The 16,702-nt window shown below is 41.3% G+C and overlaps 1 protein-coding gene across 16 annotated transcripts in view; it reads left to right on the top strand.

The window, feature by feature from the left end:
* OSBPL9 (oxysterol binding protein like 9) overlaps window positions 1-16,702 on the top strand; it is a 161,162-nt gene that overhangs the window by 95,181 nt on the left and 49,279 nt on the right. For 2 of the 16 annotated variants that reach the window (XM_070509946.1, XM_070509941.1), the window contains exon 1: window positions 9,774-10,058. The exons of 6 other annotated variants lie outside the window; for them this stretch is intronic. Coding sequence is in view for 4 of the 10 variants with exons in the window: in XM_070509934.1 (XP_070366035.1) it covers window positions 10,486-10,512 (27 nt within the window). In the remaining 6 variants the exon portion in view is untranslated. Of the gene's footprint in view, window positions 1-9,773; window positions 10,059-10,307; window positions 10,647-16,702 lie in introns of those variants that run through there. 8 more of the 16 variants (XM_070509934.1, XM_014833092.3, XM_070509935.1 and 5 more) reach the window with 8 other exon arrangements.

Raw genomic sequence — 16,702 nt, 5'->3', positions numbered from 1 at the left:
CTTGTCTTTACAGAACTCAGTCTAGTAGTATAAAGAAGAAAATAAAAATCATAGGGACTGAATTTTTTAAAAACTACAATAAAGCAATGACATAAGTAAGTCATGCTTCTAAAACATTTTAAACTATGTGTAAGTATATAATATAAAAGCAGTAGCTTTTCCCACAACCCTTTCTTTAGAGATAAACATATAGTTCTCATTTGTTAACTTCCTAATCCTAATGTAAAGTTAGAGTGCATAAAAGCTGGAGCACTTAAAATCAAGAGTAATTACGTACAAAGCCATCTCACCCACTTGTGGCAAGGAGCTGTGTACTTCTAACCATATTTGGCAACTCATGTATTTTTAATGAAATCTACAAGTTGTTTTGGGAGAAAGTTAAGTGACCAATGCAGAATTTTACCTGTAAAAATTGGGGCAATGTTACCTGTCTAATATAATTTTAAAAGTTACCCAAATAGCCAAAGGATTCCTGAGGAAAAAGAACAAAGCTGGAGGTATCACACTCCCAGATTTCAAATTATGCTACAAAGCCATAGTAACCAGAACAGCATGGTACTGGCACAAAAACAGACACACAGATCAATGGAACAAAATGGAGAGCCCAGAAGTAAACCCACACGTGTATGGACAGCTAATATTCGACAAGGGAGCCAAGAGCATACGATGGAGAAAGGAGAGTCTCTTCAATAAACAGTGCTGGGAAAACTGGACAGCCACATGCAAAAGAATGAAAGTAGACCATTCCCTTACACCACGCACAAAAATCAACTCAAAATGGATTAAGACTTGAATGTAAGACCCGAAACCATGAGACTTCTAGAAGAAAACATAGGCAGTACACTCTCTGACATTGGTCTGAGCAGCATATTTTCAAGTCCCATGTCTGACCAGGCAAGGGAAACAAAAGAAGAAATGAACAAATGGGACTACATCAAACTAAAAGCTTCTGCACAGCAAAGGAAACCATCAACAAAATGAAAAGACAACCTAACAATTGGGAGAAGATATTTGCAAACCACATATCAGATAAGGGGTTAATATCTAAAATATACAAAGAACTCATACAGCTCAACAACAAAAAAACCAACAATCCAATTAGAAAATGGGCAAAAGATCTGAACAGAGATTTCTCCAAAGAAGATATACAGATGGCCAACAGGCATATGAAAAGATGCTCAACATCATTAGCTGTCAGGGAAATGCAAATCAAAATTACAATGAGGTATCACCTCACTCCGGTCAGAATGGCTATAATTAACAAGACAGGAAACAACCATGTTGGAGAGGGTGTGGAGAGAAGGGAACCCTTGTTCACTGCTGGTGGCAGTGCGAACTGGTACAACCACTATGGAAAGCAGTTTGGAGTATCCTCAGAAAATTGAGGATAGATCTACCATATCATCCAGCTATTCCACTGCTGGGTATTTATCCACAGAACTTGAAAACACGAAGGCATAAAGATACTTGCACCCCTATGTTCATTGCGGCATTATACACAATAGCCACGACTTGGAAGCAACCTAGGTGCCCATCAAGGGATGAATGGATAAAGAAGATGTGGTTATATACACGATGGACTACTACTCAGCCTTAAGAAATGATGAAATCCGGCCATTTGTGACAACATGGATGGACCTTGAGGGTATTATGCTGAGTGAAATAAGTCAGAGGGAGAAAGTCAAATACCGTATGATCTCACTCATAAGTAGAAGATAAAAACGACAAAAAAAACACAACACATGGCATTGGAGATTGGACTGGTGGTTACCATTGGGGAGGGGGGAGGGGGGAAGGCAAAAGGGGTGATTAGGGTCACATGTGAGGGGATGGACTGTAATTAGTGTTCGGGTGGTGAACGTGATGTATACAGAATTCGAAATATGAGGTACATCCAAAAAAAAAAATTAAATGGTACTAAAAGGCTCATATAGAAGTACAACAGCCTTCTGCCCTTCTGCTTTCCCTGTTCTGCTTGCTGGACTAGCCATTTTCAACCTTTTTAGCTGTTTATACTGCTTTTTTCATAGTATAATGCTTGGCATTTCGTTCATTCAATAGACATTTATTAAGCATCTAATACGTGCCAGTCCTTGTGTGAGGGGATGCTAAAGATTCAGTGGTGAACAAGGCAGTACACTATCATAGTCATTGTGGGGTTTATAGAGAGTGTTCGTTCCTAACCTTAAACCAAAGGTTTCTTTTTTGATAATGCATTAAGAATTGCAGGGGCCAGCCCCGTGGCCGAGTGGTTCAGTCCGCACGCTCTGCTTGGGCGGCCCAGGGTTCGGATCCTGGGCATGGACATGGCACCACTTGTTAGGCCATGTTGAGGCGGCGTCCCACATGCCACAACTAGAGGGACCCACAACTAAAATATACAACTATTTACTAAGGGGGATTTGGGGAGAAAAAAGCAGGGAAAAAAATTGCAGATAATTTACAAACAAACTTTTGGAACATGGTCACCTTGATCATGAGGTAGGGACTGCTTCTACCATATGCCAAGTGGTATATTTATTCCATCTGGCCAAAAGTTTCTATGTGGTAATTTATTGGCTGACTTTAGTTTTGAGACTTCTGGGTGTACTGGTCAGACAAAATAGTGTGGAGCTACATAGCCTCCTTCCAAGAGTTGTCTTTTAATATTACCTGGTCCAATCATTTGGCCTGAATTGCTAAGCAAATTCCTAGGGAAACCATGATTTTTGTCTCTCTTTTTGCTTTTTTTTTCTTCTGTGGCTACCAAAAATATTTGTCATCTTTATCTATGATGACATCAGAGCAGAATGTGATTTGTAGATAAACATTATTGGGCTATCTAGCAGAAATAATATATATATATATATTTACTTTTTATTAAGATTATGATAGTTTACAACCTTGTGAAATTTCACTTGTACGTTATTGTCAGTCATGTTGTAGGTGCACCATTTCACCCTTTGTGCCCACCCCTCATCCCCCCTTTCCCCTAGTAACCACCCATCAGTTCTCTTTGTCTACATGTTTAACTTCCACCTATGAGTGGAGTCATACAGCGTTTGTCTTTCTCTATCTGGCTTATTTCACTTAACGTAATACCCTCAAGGTCCATCCATGTTGTTGTGAATGGGATGATTTTATCCTTTTTTATGGCTAAGTAGTATTCCATTGTATATACATACCACATCTTCTTTATCCAGTCATCGGTTGATGGGCACTTAGGTTGCTTCCACATCTTGGCTATTGTAAATAATGCTGCAATGAACATAGGGGTGCATGGGACTTTTGGAATTGCTGATTTCAATTTCTTTGGATAGATACCCAGTAGTGGGATGGCTGGGTCATATGGTATTTCTATTTTTAATTTTTTGAGAAATCGCCATACTGTTTTCCATAGTGGCTGTGCCAATTTGCATTCCCTCCAACAGTGTATGAGGGTTCCTTTTTCTCCACAAGCTCTCCAACATTTGTCACTTTTTGTTTTGGTTATTTTTGCCATTCTAACAGGTGTAAGGTGATATCTTAGTGTAGTTTTGATTTGCATTTCCCTGATGATTAGTGATGATGAGCATCTTTTCATGTGTCTATTGGCCATCTGTATATCTTCTTTGGAGAAATGTCTGTTCATGTCTCCTGGCCATTTTTTGATCTGGTTGTTTGATTTTTTGTTGTTGAGCGGTGTGAGTTCTTTATATATTATGGAGATTAACCCTTTGTCGGATATATAGCTTGTAAATATTTTTTCCCAATTAGTGGGTTGTTTTTTTGTTTCAGTCCTGTTTTCCCTTGCCTTGAAGAAGCTCTTTAGTCTGATGAAGTCCCATTGTTTATCCTTTCTATTGTTTCCCTTGTCTGAGAAGACATGGTGTCCGAAAAGATCCTTTTGATACTGATGTCAGAGAGTGTACTGTCTATATCTTCTTCTAGAAGCCTTATGCTTTCAGGTCTAATCTTTAGGTCTTTGATCAGTTTTGAGTTTATTTTTGTAAGTGGTGAAAAAGAATGGTTAATTTTCATTCTTTTACATATGGCTTTCCAGTTTTCCCAGCACCATTTGTTAAAGAGACTTTCTTTTCTCCATTGTATGCCCTCAGCTCCTTTGTTGAAGATTAGGTGTCCGTAGATGTGTGGTCTTATTTCTGGGCTTTCAGTTCTGTTCCTTTGAGAGTATTCTTGGCTGCAAGTTTTTATCCTTCAGAGTTTTGAATATATCATTCCCCTGTCTTCTAGCCTGTAAGGTATCTGCTGAGAAATCTGCTGACAGCCTGATGGGTGTTCCTTTGTAGGTTATCTTCTTCTTCCTCACTGCCCTTAGTATTTTCTCTTTGTCATTGACTTTTGTAAGCTTCACTACTATATGCCTTGGGGTTGGTCTTTTTACATTGATAAAGTTTGGAGATCTATTAGCTTCTGTCACGTGGAGTTCCATCTCTCTCCCCAGGTTTGGGAAGTTCTCAGCCATTATTTCTTTGAACAGGCTTTCTGTCCCCTTCTCCTTCTCTTCTCCCTCTGGGATACCTATAATCCTTATGTTGCATTTCCTAGTTGAGTCGGATATTTCTTGGAGAGTTTCTTCATTTCTTTTTAGTGTTAGTTCTCTCTCCTGCTCTGCCTGCAGCATTTCTATACTCCTCTCCTCCAAATTGCTAATTCTCTCTTGCATATTATCGACCTTACTGTTCAGAGAGTCCAGATTTTTCTTAATCTCCTCCATTGTGTTCTTCATCTCCAACATTTCTGATTGGTTCTTTTTTATAGTATCAGGCTCTTTTGTGACATAGCTCCTGAACTCGTAGAGTTGTCTATCTGTATTCTCTTTTAGCTCATTGAGTTTTTTAATGATGGCTATTTTGAATTCATTGTCATTTAGGTTATAGATTTCAGTGTCTTTGGGATTGTTTTCTGGGTACTTGTCATTTTCCTTCTGTTCTGGAGATTTAATATATTTTTTCATACTGGTTGATGGCGTGGATTTGTGCCTCCGCATAGAGATAGCGTTTAGTTACTGCTTCCACTTGCTTCTGCTGGAGGGGGCAGCAGCTGTGTAATCTGCACTGACCAGGATCCCTGTCAGCTGTTGCTGACTGTACCTGGGCCTCTCCTCATGATCACAGTGGCCCTGTGGGGTCTCTTGTCAGCTGTGGGTACAATTGCAAGGGGACCTCAGGTTGCTGTTGTCTACTGTCACAGACTGCCTAGACACACTCCCTCCTTAGGGTCTGCAGCGGTGTTATGGGCTTTCACAGTGTCCGGGAGCAGGTTCACCTAGACTCGCAGCTCTGCCACCATCAGGGCCCACATGATCTCACTTGTCCACTATGGGCCGCAGCAGGGCTATGGGTATCTACTGCAGTCTGTGGTTAGCTCACCCAGCTGTGCTACTTCTGCCCCAGGGCCTTCCAGCCTTGTGATTGCCAGGCGGGGCCTCTCCACTAACGCTGCCCATTGGCTTCCCCTATGGCTGCTGTGGGACCATGGATTTTCCCCCTGGACTGCAGACCACTCTCGCTTGGGCTCCAACCTGCCAGTGCCCACTCACACGGTCTCTCTGGGTCTCCCTTGCCCCCTCGGGGCCACAGAAGCACTTTGTGTGTTAGAGGCAGCCGGACTCCTTTTGACCCAGGGCCTCCCAGCGATCTGAATGCTGGGCGGGGCCTCTCTGCTAATGCTCAGTAGAGGTTTTCCCTGCGGCTGCTGTGTGACCATGGATTTTCCCACTGGGCTAAGGAGCAGTTGCGGGGGGCTTAGGTAAGGCTGTAGTCACTTGTTTCCACTGTCACGCCACCGATGCGTGCACATGCCCACCTTTGGTGCTGTGGCAATGGTATGAGTGTGTCAACCGATAGAAAGTCGCTTGCAGGTATAGGCTGTCCAGAGGTCGGAGAGTTTTCACCTATCTCCACCTCCTCCTTGGGGGAAGTCCATCCACCTTCCGATGTATAGCAGTGTGGGTCTCTCAGGCGTTCTGAGATGCTGTGTGGATATCTTTTGTTGACCGATGAATGTCCAGTTAGTTGTAGTTTGAAGGGGGAGAGACAAAGAAAACTGCTCACTCCGCCATGTTGCTGACATCACTGAGAATATTTTTGAAAGTAGTACATGAATTCTATATGGTTAAAATTTTCTTTTCATCTTAATACCTATAGGTAAAGTTGGCCTAATTTTTACTTAACAGACTTCTTGCTATTTTAATGACTCCTTCACCCTGAACCTTAGTGTTTTTTTATTTTTCTCAGATTGTTTTTTATACTTCTTAATTACCATATTGTATTCTTCTTTATCTTCTACAATAACAACAAAAGAGGTACCAATTTAAGTTAATCACTTAGTAGCCTAGTTATGTTGTTCAGAGATAAGTAGTGAAGATTTTTTGATACATGGGTTGGAAATCAGTTGTCACATATGAGTTTAAGGCATTGGTCACTTAACTTTCTTCTGAAACAACCTGTAGATTTCTTTAAAAACACTTGAGTTGCCAGATTGGCTTAGAAGTCCTACAACTTCTTGGCATAAAGTGGGTAAAGTTGCCTTGTATTGTGTAATTACTTTTCATTTCAAATGCTGCATCTTTTCTGCACACTAACTTTATACTAAGATTGGAAAAATGAGAACTATATGCCTGTAACAAATAGTTATCTCTAGCATGAAACTGAGAAAAGGTAGACTTTGGAGTGTAGCTCTGACCTCTTCAAATATGTAACTATAACATAGTTTTGTATATATGCAATTGAGGAAAATTCAATATTATTGTTGAGAGACTGTCATAAATCACATTCTGTATTGCCATTACCTCTAATCTTAACACTTAAACCTATCAATAAAAAAACTAATGATAATTGGGTCCACTAAATTTTTACTGTAACTTAACCATTTATACTATACTGTCAAAAATGACAGTGCATTAGATTTTGAAACTACTGACCCCTGATGATGTTCATGATGGGAGGTTTGGAGGACACTTTTATTTTTTTAAAGATTTTATTTTTTCCTTTTTTCTCCCCAAAGCCCCCCGGTACATAGTTGTATATTCTTCGTTGTGGGTCCTTCTAGTTGTGGCATATGGGACGCTGCCTCAGCGTGGTTTGATGAGCTGTGCCATGTCTGCGCCCAGGATTCGAAACACTGGGCCGCCTGCAGCAGAGCACGCGAACTTAACCACTTTGCCATGGGGCCAGCCCCATGGAGGACACTTTTAAAAACATCTGACACTTTGGTAGGCACTATTAAATACAAAGTCCTTTTTTTTTGAGGAAGATTAGCCTTGAGCTAACATCTGCTGCCAATCCTCCTCTTGTTGCTGAGGAAGACTGGCCCTGAGCTAATATCCATGCCCATCTTCCTCTACTTTCTATGTGGAATGCCTACCACAGCATGGCTTGCCAAGTGGTGCCATGTCCGCACCCGGGATCTGAACCCGTGAACCCTGGGCCACTGAAGAGGAGCACATGCACTTAACCGCTATGCTACTGGGCCGGTCCCTAAATACAAAGTCCTTGATGACCCCATAGGTCTTTCCGTCTAGTTGGGGAGATAAGACATAAACACATGAAATAACTGGTAAGCAAGAATTATATAAATAAGTATTATGTCTATTATGGGGTCAAACAGTACAGTGCAGAGACAGAATTAGAGATGTAGGCCTTTGTTTCCCCCTGGCCTGGGGAACTGTTTGGTCAGCTACTATGGAATCAAGTCCTTTGGGCTACTCAGGCACAAAATTAACTGTTAGAAAAGCAAAGATTAAAGAAAAATTTAAAAGAGAGGGTAGACATTGACCTTGTCCATCTGATAAAATTAATGTATTTTTTCTCCATCACTGTTTAAGGTTTAATTGATATTTATCATAGAATTGACGTCTGTTTTCAGAATCTATTACTATAGGAAATCCATTACGAGAATATTCTGCTTCACAGATACTGCATTTTTTACAATATCCTCCACCGGCAAAAGGATTACAGCTTGCTTAAGGCTCACATGATGGTTAGCAATTTTTAGCAATAAAGTATTTTTTAATTAAGGTATATACTTGTTTTAGACGTAATACTGTTGCACACTTAATACACTACAGTATAGTGTAAACATAACGTTTATATGCACTTGGAAACCAAAACATTTGTGTGACTCACTTTATTGCGATATTAGCTTTGTGGCGGTGCTATGGAACTGAACCTGCAATATCTCCAAGGTATGCCTGTGTTGAACACCTAATAGGTGCCAGGCATTTGGCTAAATACTGAGGATATGATGCTGAACAAAATCAGATAGGATCCTTGCCTCATACAGTCTAGTGGTGAACATAGGCATTAATCAAAGAATAATGCAAATAGATAGAAGGCAGGGCAGTGGTTGGCGGGATTGACTGCTTGAGGGGCATGGGGAAATTGTGGGGTGATAGAAATGTTGTATTTTAATTGTGGTCACATGTGTGCATACATTTATCAAAATATATTGAACTGTACATCTAAAATGTATGCATTTTATTATATGTAAATTATAATAATAAAGATTAAAAAGATTAACAAAACATGTAAAGTTATAACTATGCTAAGTTTCACAAAGGAGAGTTGCATAGGCTATGAGAACGCATAATAGGAAGAGTTCACATAGGCAGGGAGGAAATGATGATGAGTAGAAGTAAATTAAGTGAGGGGTGGGGATTGGTGTCAAGGAGACAGTGAAAAGACAGAAATAACAGCATGTGTCAAGGCCCTGGGGTTGGAAGATTATGGCAAATTGAAGAAATTTGAAAAGGCCGTTGTGTGGAGGGCAGAAAATAGGGGTGTGCAAGGTGTAAGATGGAGCTAGGATGTAGGTAGGGCTAAACCTTGCAGGCCATTGTTAAAGATTGAGTTGTATCCTAAGCACAGTGGAAAGCAGTTGAAGTTCTTTAATTAGGGGGGAGGAGGATGATGATGGGGTAATGAAATTGGTTTTGGAAATACTACTGTGGCTACAGTGCTGAGAATGAATTGGAGGAGCGAGGGTAGATTTAGGAAGCCTTTATTTAGGAGATTATTCCAAGAGGCCCAGACCTGTAATTGGGTGGTGGTGATGGAGAGAGATGGACAGAATTGAGAATGTATTTAGGAGGTAAAAATGACAGAAGTTGGTAAAGAATTGAACCTGGGACGAGGGAGGTGTCCAGGATTGCTAGGTTTATGGTTTGCATGTTAGAGTGGATGGTAGTGGTTTTCATTTACTGAGATATAGGGAGCACTGAAAGAGGATCAGCCTTTTGAGGAATGGGTGCTCGATGAAGAGAGTGCGTTTGGTATTGGATATTTTGGAATTTTTTACATAAAACAAACTGAAGGTATCTTTAATACTGAGTGCAGCAAGCATTTATTGAGCCTTTTGTGCAGTGTGCACTTTGCCAGGTGTCGTAGGGGGTTCCAGTAGAGCTACAAAAATTAATTCAATGCTTAAGAGTTTAGTAGAGTTAAAAGTATATGAACAACCATAAGGAAAAACAGAAAGAGCAGAAAAGGAGATTGTCCTCCAGATCGGTAAGTTTATCCGTTTTCTCTGTGATTTCCTGCATTTTGGATGATTTTCTGTCGAAGTCTTCTAAGCCTGAACTTTTGATCTAATTCGAAGTTATGCCTTTTGGATTCCTGAAGTATCTTCACACGCCACCTACATTCTTTATGGATCTGTGGCACAACAGCAGGCCCACGATGTTTCACTGAATTAATAAAATAAAGCAGGCCTACCCATGCGTTTGTTTATTGATACAGTATCTCCTCCTCCCCTTACTCCCTCCCCCTTCCTCCACTTCCCCACCACGCGACACAAACAATTTTCCGGAAGTAAGCAACAGCAGTTATCAAGATGAGACCTGGCTCCACAGCTGCCAAAATACTGGAGATGGCAGGCTAGAAGCCAGTGGGTGTAGGCGAAGTACGTCTGCATCTGTGACCAGCTCCTTCCCCAGTTGCCACCCAACTGGAATCCCTGGGGCCGATGCCCCGAAGCCGGGCTGAGCTCTGTCGAGCTACAACCTCCCTCTCCGGGGCGGCGGGGTGGCAGCTGCGTGCCCCGAGGCACAGGTCCCGGCGCGGCCCCCAGCCCCCAAGGTGAGCCCCTAGGCCCCGCAAGGCGGCTGCTGGGCCGGGTCTGGGCGGGGACCCAGGGAGCCGGGCGCTCCGCGTTGGCGCCTGCTGTTCCTGGCCCCTCCTGGGGGTGGCCCGCTCCCTTCCGCCTGTCGCCCCAAAATTGGCCCAACCGCCAATCGTCAGCCGCTCACCCGCCCTACAGCCGGTGACCCATGGCCAATCGCCAGGGGTCTCTTTGCCAGGAGCTGGCACGGCCAGCCAATCGGGGAGGCCCCCCAGCGGGGCGGGGCGGGGCTGGGAGAGGAGTGAGGAGGCGGCCCGGGGGCTGAACCTGGCTGGACCGACTGCGCCGCAGCCCGCGAGTCCAACCGAGGGGGGTGAAAAGGGGTGCTCGGAAGCGGTCCCACGCTCCCTCCCCTGGAGGCACAGAGGGCGGGGGCCTTGGCGAATGGCTTTCTTGCTGGCCACTTGCGGAGTGAGTAGACCCCGAGGGTCTGGGAGAGGGGCCGGCCCCCACCTCTGAGCCCCCGGGGTCCCTGCTGCCGGCCGCGGCCGGGCCGTGGGCGCGCCTGTCGCTCTCTCCCCGCCTGCTTCCCGCCGCCCTGTGGGGTGAGTAGGACGACGGGGCGCCCGGGCCCTCTCTCTAGGGAGCTGCCTCGCTTCCTCGGCCGAGCTGGGTTGCGGGCTCAGGCTAGGGGCCTCCTGTTCCACCGAGAGGTCATTCGCCACCAACAGACTTTGGAGTGAACCTCTTCCCCTTTTTCGATTCATGTTTGTGGAAGTCAGTTTTCCTTTCGAAAGCCATCTCACAGTATTTTAAACACAAAAGTTAAGCTTTCTCTTAATGTGAAAGCTTAGTTTTGACGAGTTACTCATTAATAGAATCTCCAGTTGCAGGCCAAACATTTTCTGTTGTTTTATTTTTGGCACTTTTTTTCTGGCCCATTATTTTTATGTGTAGTAATTACGGATACTATTATTTGTGAGTGTGTGTGTGGGGAGGGAGATGGTTTATGCTTTTTGCGTAGCTTGGGCAAAAATATTGAAAACTTGGGAATAGTTGTATGAAGTTCCCATAAAAACTAAAAGGAAAGGTTTAGGTCTCAGCGCAACTTAGTTATGGAAAATTGAGTGTGATAAATAGACGGAGAAGCATGTTTGGATCATCATGCTGCTTTTTGTGACATTCGTACTGTACTTGACAAGTATTTTGGTTATGAAACAGTGAGAGTATTGAACAAGAAAACTTTGCTTATTTAAAGTAACATTTGGTTTTGCTTGTTGATTAAACTGTTTAGTTTTAGCTGTGTTCAGGAAGTTAAAAACAAATCAAGTAATTACTTCTCCTAGTTTTTAGTGGAGAAGCTGGGAGGGATCTTGGAATAGTAGTTGCAGTTTTAAGAGCTTTTGTAGTGAACTTTAAATTGGAAATTCTCACCCGCTATCTGTGAATCATCTCTCAGAACACTGCCTGTATTGAACTGAGTAGGTGATAAAACCCTTTCATGAATAGTGTAACATCTCTCATTTACTTCTACTTAAAAAAACCGTTTTTTAAACTTTCGCTTTTTGTGCACTCCAGCAAGAGACAACTTAAGTAAAAATACCATATTACCTTTCCTAGGCTAGGGAAGATATAAACAGCTAAAAATGAGATTTTTAGTCTGAGAGCTTAAATGGGAAATAAGAAACATAGTGGAGAAGCTGAATTTGTTTCTAAAGTGTCCTGCGTTTGATTTTGACAGAGATCACATTATTAAAGCGCCCCTCAGTAAGTACTAGGCTGCAAAGGCTATTGGTCACATCCATTTTGAGATTTCTACAGTTCTAGATGGTATGGTGGTTTGGGTTTTTTTTCAATCTGTAAAGACTGCATTCTGTAATAATTGAACCACTCAGCCATCCCGAGTTGATAGGAAGATCAGCAGGGAATGTAGTTCCGTGTGTTTGGTTTAGCCTGGAAAGAGCATTGTGATATAATCATACTCTGCTTATTGGAAATCGGGCAGGTGCATGGTTTGCAGTCTATTGCTTGAAAAGACGATATCAGGCTTTAATTCTAAAGAGCAAATTCTAGGATGTCCTCTGAGATGTGTCGAGTTCTAGCATTATCTAAACTTCATGGTGTAGAATGATAACTGATATTTATGAAAATTGCATAGGAAAGGACCATTTTTATGATTTTTTTAATGTACTTAGTTTAAAATTGTATTTCGGAAGATTTTTCAATAAAGATTCAAACAAAGATTATGTTTGAAAAAATAGTTATTAGGCTGAAATGTAATTAAGCCAAGTATCTCTCCCTAAATGTTTTAATTAATTGAAGTTCCACCACACACAGGCAGTTGTTTAGAGCCTTTTTCCATCACTGGTCACTAGGTCCTGTTAAGTTTGTCTTAGTAATATCTCTTGGATTTAGCTTTTTTTTTCTCCATGTGATAATGCTTTAATTCAGGCCTGCATCATCTCTCACCTAGACTTTTGCACAACCTTCTAACTAGCCTCCCTGTTGCTGGATTCCCTGTACCCATATTCTTTATCCGAAATCAGATCCAACTGAGTCACTCCTGTGCTTAAAAATCTGTTTTGGCTTCCCTCTTACCAAAGTCCAGCTGCCTAGCATATCCTTGAAGGCCTTTCATAAACTGGTCCCAATTTCTCTTTCTTGAGTTGGTTCTCAGCTACAGGTGCCCTACCTAAGCTGTCCACTCTAGCACTGTGAACTGTTAATTGCTTAGAACATTCCATAGCCTCTCATTGCTCTTTGTCCTTTCACAGCTTTTCCCTCTTGCTTAGAATTATAATTGTTAGAATTTTATCAAGTGATAAACCTCTTTTTTCCTTTAATACACCATTCATGTGTGACTTTTTCTTTGCTGTCTTCCTTCAGGCAGAGTATTAGAGTTACTCTTGTCTTTGTACTACTTACTACAGCATGTTCATATTGCTACGTTACAGCCTTCACTAGATTTATTGTAAATTTTTTGTTCACGTCTGATTTTTGCATTACACTCTAACCTCCTAGAGATCAGAAGTCATTACTCATTCTTTGTATCCCCAGGGCCTTTGTCCCTAGTCAGTGCGTGGTACATAGTAGGTACTCAATGAATGGTTGTTAAATGATCAAAATATGCGACTTATTCATATCTAAGAGTGCAAACCCTTGGCACACTCCTCAGGTGTACTGGAATTAGGTTTATCCCTCTGAGTTAGAAATGTTTCCTAAGTCGCCAAGCTCCCTGGATGCTACCACACATGAGAGGCAGGGTTGGAGAGTGTGTTAAGAAACAGTGTTGCAAATGGTGAGTAGAAGCCCAGGTAAACCTCCTGCCCACCTCTCCCCCTGCCCTTTGTGAATCTGCTTGACTTCTTATGTAGTTGAGAGAATACTAAAGGCAGTACCAGCACAAATCGGTTTTGTAGTAGTTAGTATACTAGGAAAAAGGGTAGAGAAGTCAGGGGGACTGTTTGGAAGGGATGAAATTTGAGCTCATTCCAGAAGATTAGGTAATGCTGGATTATATTTGCTATTACCAGTATTGTCCTTAAAAGATGTCCTTTGAAGGGTCTGGCCCCGTGGCCGAGTGGTTAAGTTCGCGCGCTCCGCTGCAGGCGGCTCAGTGTTTCATTGGTTCGAATCCTGGGCGCGGACATGGCACTGCTCATCAAACCACGCTGAGGCAGCGTCCCACATGCCACAACTAGAAGAACCCACAATGAAGAATATACAACTATGTACCGGGGGGCTTTGGGGAGAAAAAGGAAAAAAATAAAATCTTTAAAAAAAAAAAAATGTCCTTTGAAGAGGACGATAGTACCTGGCACATAATGGATGTTCAGTAAATATTTGTGTCATGAATAAATGTTAGTGGTTGCTGTGTGTGTGTCTATGTGAGAGAGAGAGAGAGAGAGAGAGAGACTTGTAGCTCTTCCCAAATTGGAGTTCCTTTATTTCTGGAGACACCTTTAAGAACTTTGCTGCTTTGCGGTATTGACTGAGCAGCTCATTTTGTTTTTTCCGAAATATGCCACTTCAATCAAGTTATTCTGCTTACTTGGTTGTTTCTTTGCATTCTCTGCATTCCAGAGCATGTTTTTTAAATCTGGCTGCATTAGTCTTTCTCATTCAGTTTCAAGGTTACACTAAATGATAGAGGTTGCTTGGGTTTTAACATTCATTGTCATTCCATGGAGGACTTGGCTGCAGTTGGAATTTGTAAGTTGTTATTGTCTTTATTTAAATAAAATTAATTTTTTCAAAGGTGAATAAGTGGATCGTAGGTTTTTCCAATATGCTGAGGTGTTTACTCACCTGGTGAACATGGTTACTCACCTGGAGATATTTGGCTTCACAGAATCCTAGAACTGGAAGGAATCTTAAAGTTTTAATTCAACCTCTACCTGTTTTTATAGTGGTGGAAACAATCTCAGAGAAGCCAAGTGATTTGGCCAAGGTCACATGGTCAGAGACTAGAATAACCAGGACTAGAGCCCTGTGATTCTTGCTCTTTTACTATCTAGAGAGAACCAGGGTGCTGCTGGCTCTCCTCTCCATCCACTGTTCACCTCACTCCCCAAACCCCAGTCCTGTTTCCTTTCAGATTCAGCACTTGAATCTGAAAAATATCATCTTCTCTCCTTTTCCAAGAGAAGCTTCTTCCTCATTTGACCTCTCTGTGCTTTTCAGCCCGGTTTGTACTTATACTAGCTACTCAGTCTAGGAGTAGATGAGATTCATTCTCTGCTCTTCTCTGCTTTCTGTTCTAGAAGGCTAACTTTTACAGCCTATGTCACCTGGTGTCCTTTATCCTTTGGCTTTTGGTTGGGTTTAGCCAATGGGAGGCAGCGGAAGAAGATGGAAGGACAAAAAGAAAGAACCTTTGGGAAGTTTATTCCTCTTGCTCCTTCTCTGCTTTGGTGCATTTCTGGCAGTGGCTGTGTCCTTCAACTAGGATATCCTTTGAGTAGCTTCTCCTCTGATTGGCCTTTGGTGCCATTGTTTCCTTCCTTGATCCTTCAGGCTTGGGGTGGAGAGGGCCTCCTGCTGTTCCTAATTCCTGGATACTTTAGCATCCCTTGTTAGTTTCCGTAACTCTGCTCTCATTTCTCTAGTCACTTAATTAAAGAAAAGTTCAAACATCCCGTCCGATTACGCTATTTTTGCCCAGGCCCACTGCCGTAATACTTTTCCTCTCCCCATCTCTGTCCAAATCCTGCACTCTAAAATGCTACCTCTGTGAAACCTTTCTCATTCCCTTAACTTCTCCTTTTAATCTCTTAATACCTTTCTTTTAACACTTATTTTTACCGTGCTTGAATCAGTTATTTGTAGACAGACGGTTATTTCCTTTAATAGATTTGAAACTCTTAGGACAGGGTCTGTATGTCTGCTTTATCTTGGCATCCGCAAAGCATCCAACACAGTGCCATAGTCATAAGAGATGCCTAATGAATACATCATCATAATACTAAATTCTAAGCCCAGAGTAGTATGTGTAAAACTGTGCTCATGACAAGATTTGGCACCAGAGAATCAATTTTTAGAGGGATAAGTTGATTGCCATTGCTTAGTCTTGCTTATACTGCCTGTACAATACAATGTCTTTCTCCTATTGTTTCTCTTTTTTTCTTAAAAACTTTTAATTAGCCTTAAAAAATTCAGCATCCATACTTGTAATACAATAAATCTTTTATAATAACTAAATGAGTTATTTATGATTTTTTCATGAATACTCTGGTTTATATCTGCAAGAACTTCTTGTTCTTTGATTACTTTTTGTGTTTAAATACTAACAGACACATTTCAGAATGCCTTCATTCATTTGTTTTTATTGAGCACTTTCTATAAACCAAGCACTAGCCTGGGAGATACAGTAGAGAACAAAACAAAGTCTGTCCTCATATTTTTCTAGTCTTATTTTAGACCATCTTGATAGATTTCTGACAACAGTTGAGCTATATCATGGTAATTTTGTATTACGCTTTTAACAGCTTTAGGAAAAACTGAACCTGTTTCATTCAAACTGTTTGATATTCACTGGCAGCTAAAATCAGATATACAAAAACTGCTTTGGCACATACAATTTTTAAGGAATAAGTGAGAAACCAATTATAGAATCTGTTCTTTTCAATTCAGGGTGGTCGTTTTTGTTCTCTTGTGTTTGGTTGGTTTGTGTGAGATATAAGCCTTTTAATACTCATTATCTCTTGGTCTGACTAGTTTATCGTTTAGCTCTGCTTGGATGTTGTTTAATTTTCAATATTATATTTTGCTACACAGATCCAGTTTTGTTAGAGGAATATATCAGATTTTCTTTTTGAAAACATTTCATAATCAAATTTTCAACAAGCATTATGCTATATATGAGCATTCTTCAGTTATTTCAAAACTTGAACTACTAAAATACTCAGTTTATGGATTTATGTGTTTAATGTGAATTTCTCTTAGTTATACGTAGAGCAAATTTCCAGGAAGCTTACCTAAAATTCTGTTTTTGGTAGACCTTTAAAAATAGTGAGACTTTTTGCTTTCCAAAATGCTGTTAAGCTGAATGATAGTAGTCTGAGGTTGGGGAGTGGAAGAACGTATTTTTTCTATTCCGTAGTAGTAAGCCACTCAGAACTTGTTTAGATCTTGGAATGACTTAACTTATGGCTTTTAAGGA

The sequence above is a fragment of the Equus asinus genome, chromosome 5, assembly GCF_041296235.1.
Source record: "Equus asinus isolate D_3611 breed Donkey chromosome 5, EquAss-T2T_v2, whole genome shotgun sequence".
Taxonomy (NCBI): Eukaryota; Metazoa; Chordata; class Mammalia; order Perissodactyla; family Equidae; genus Equus; species Equus asinus.
Note: the sequence above shows the minus strand (reverse complement) of the source record. Positions and strands in the feature narration are given on the sequence as shown.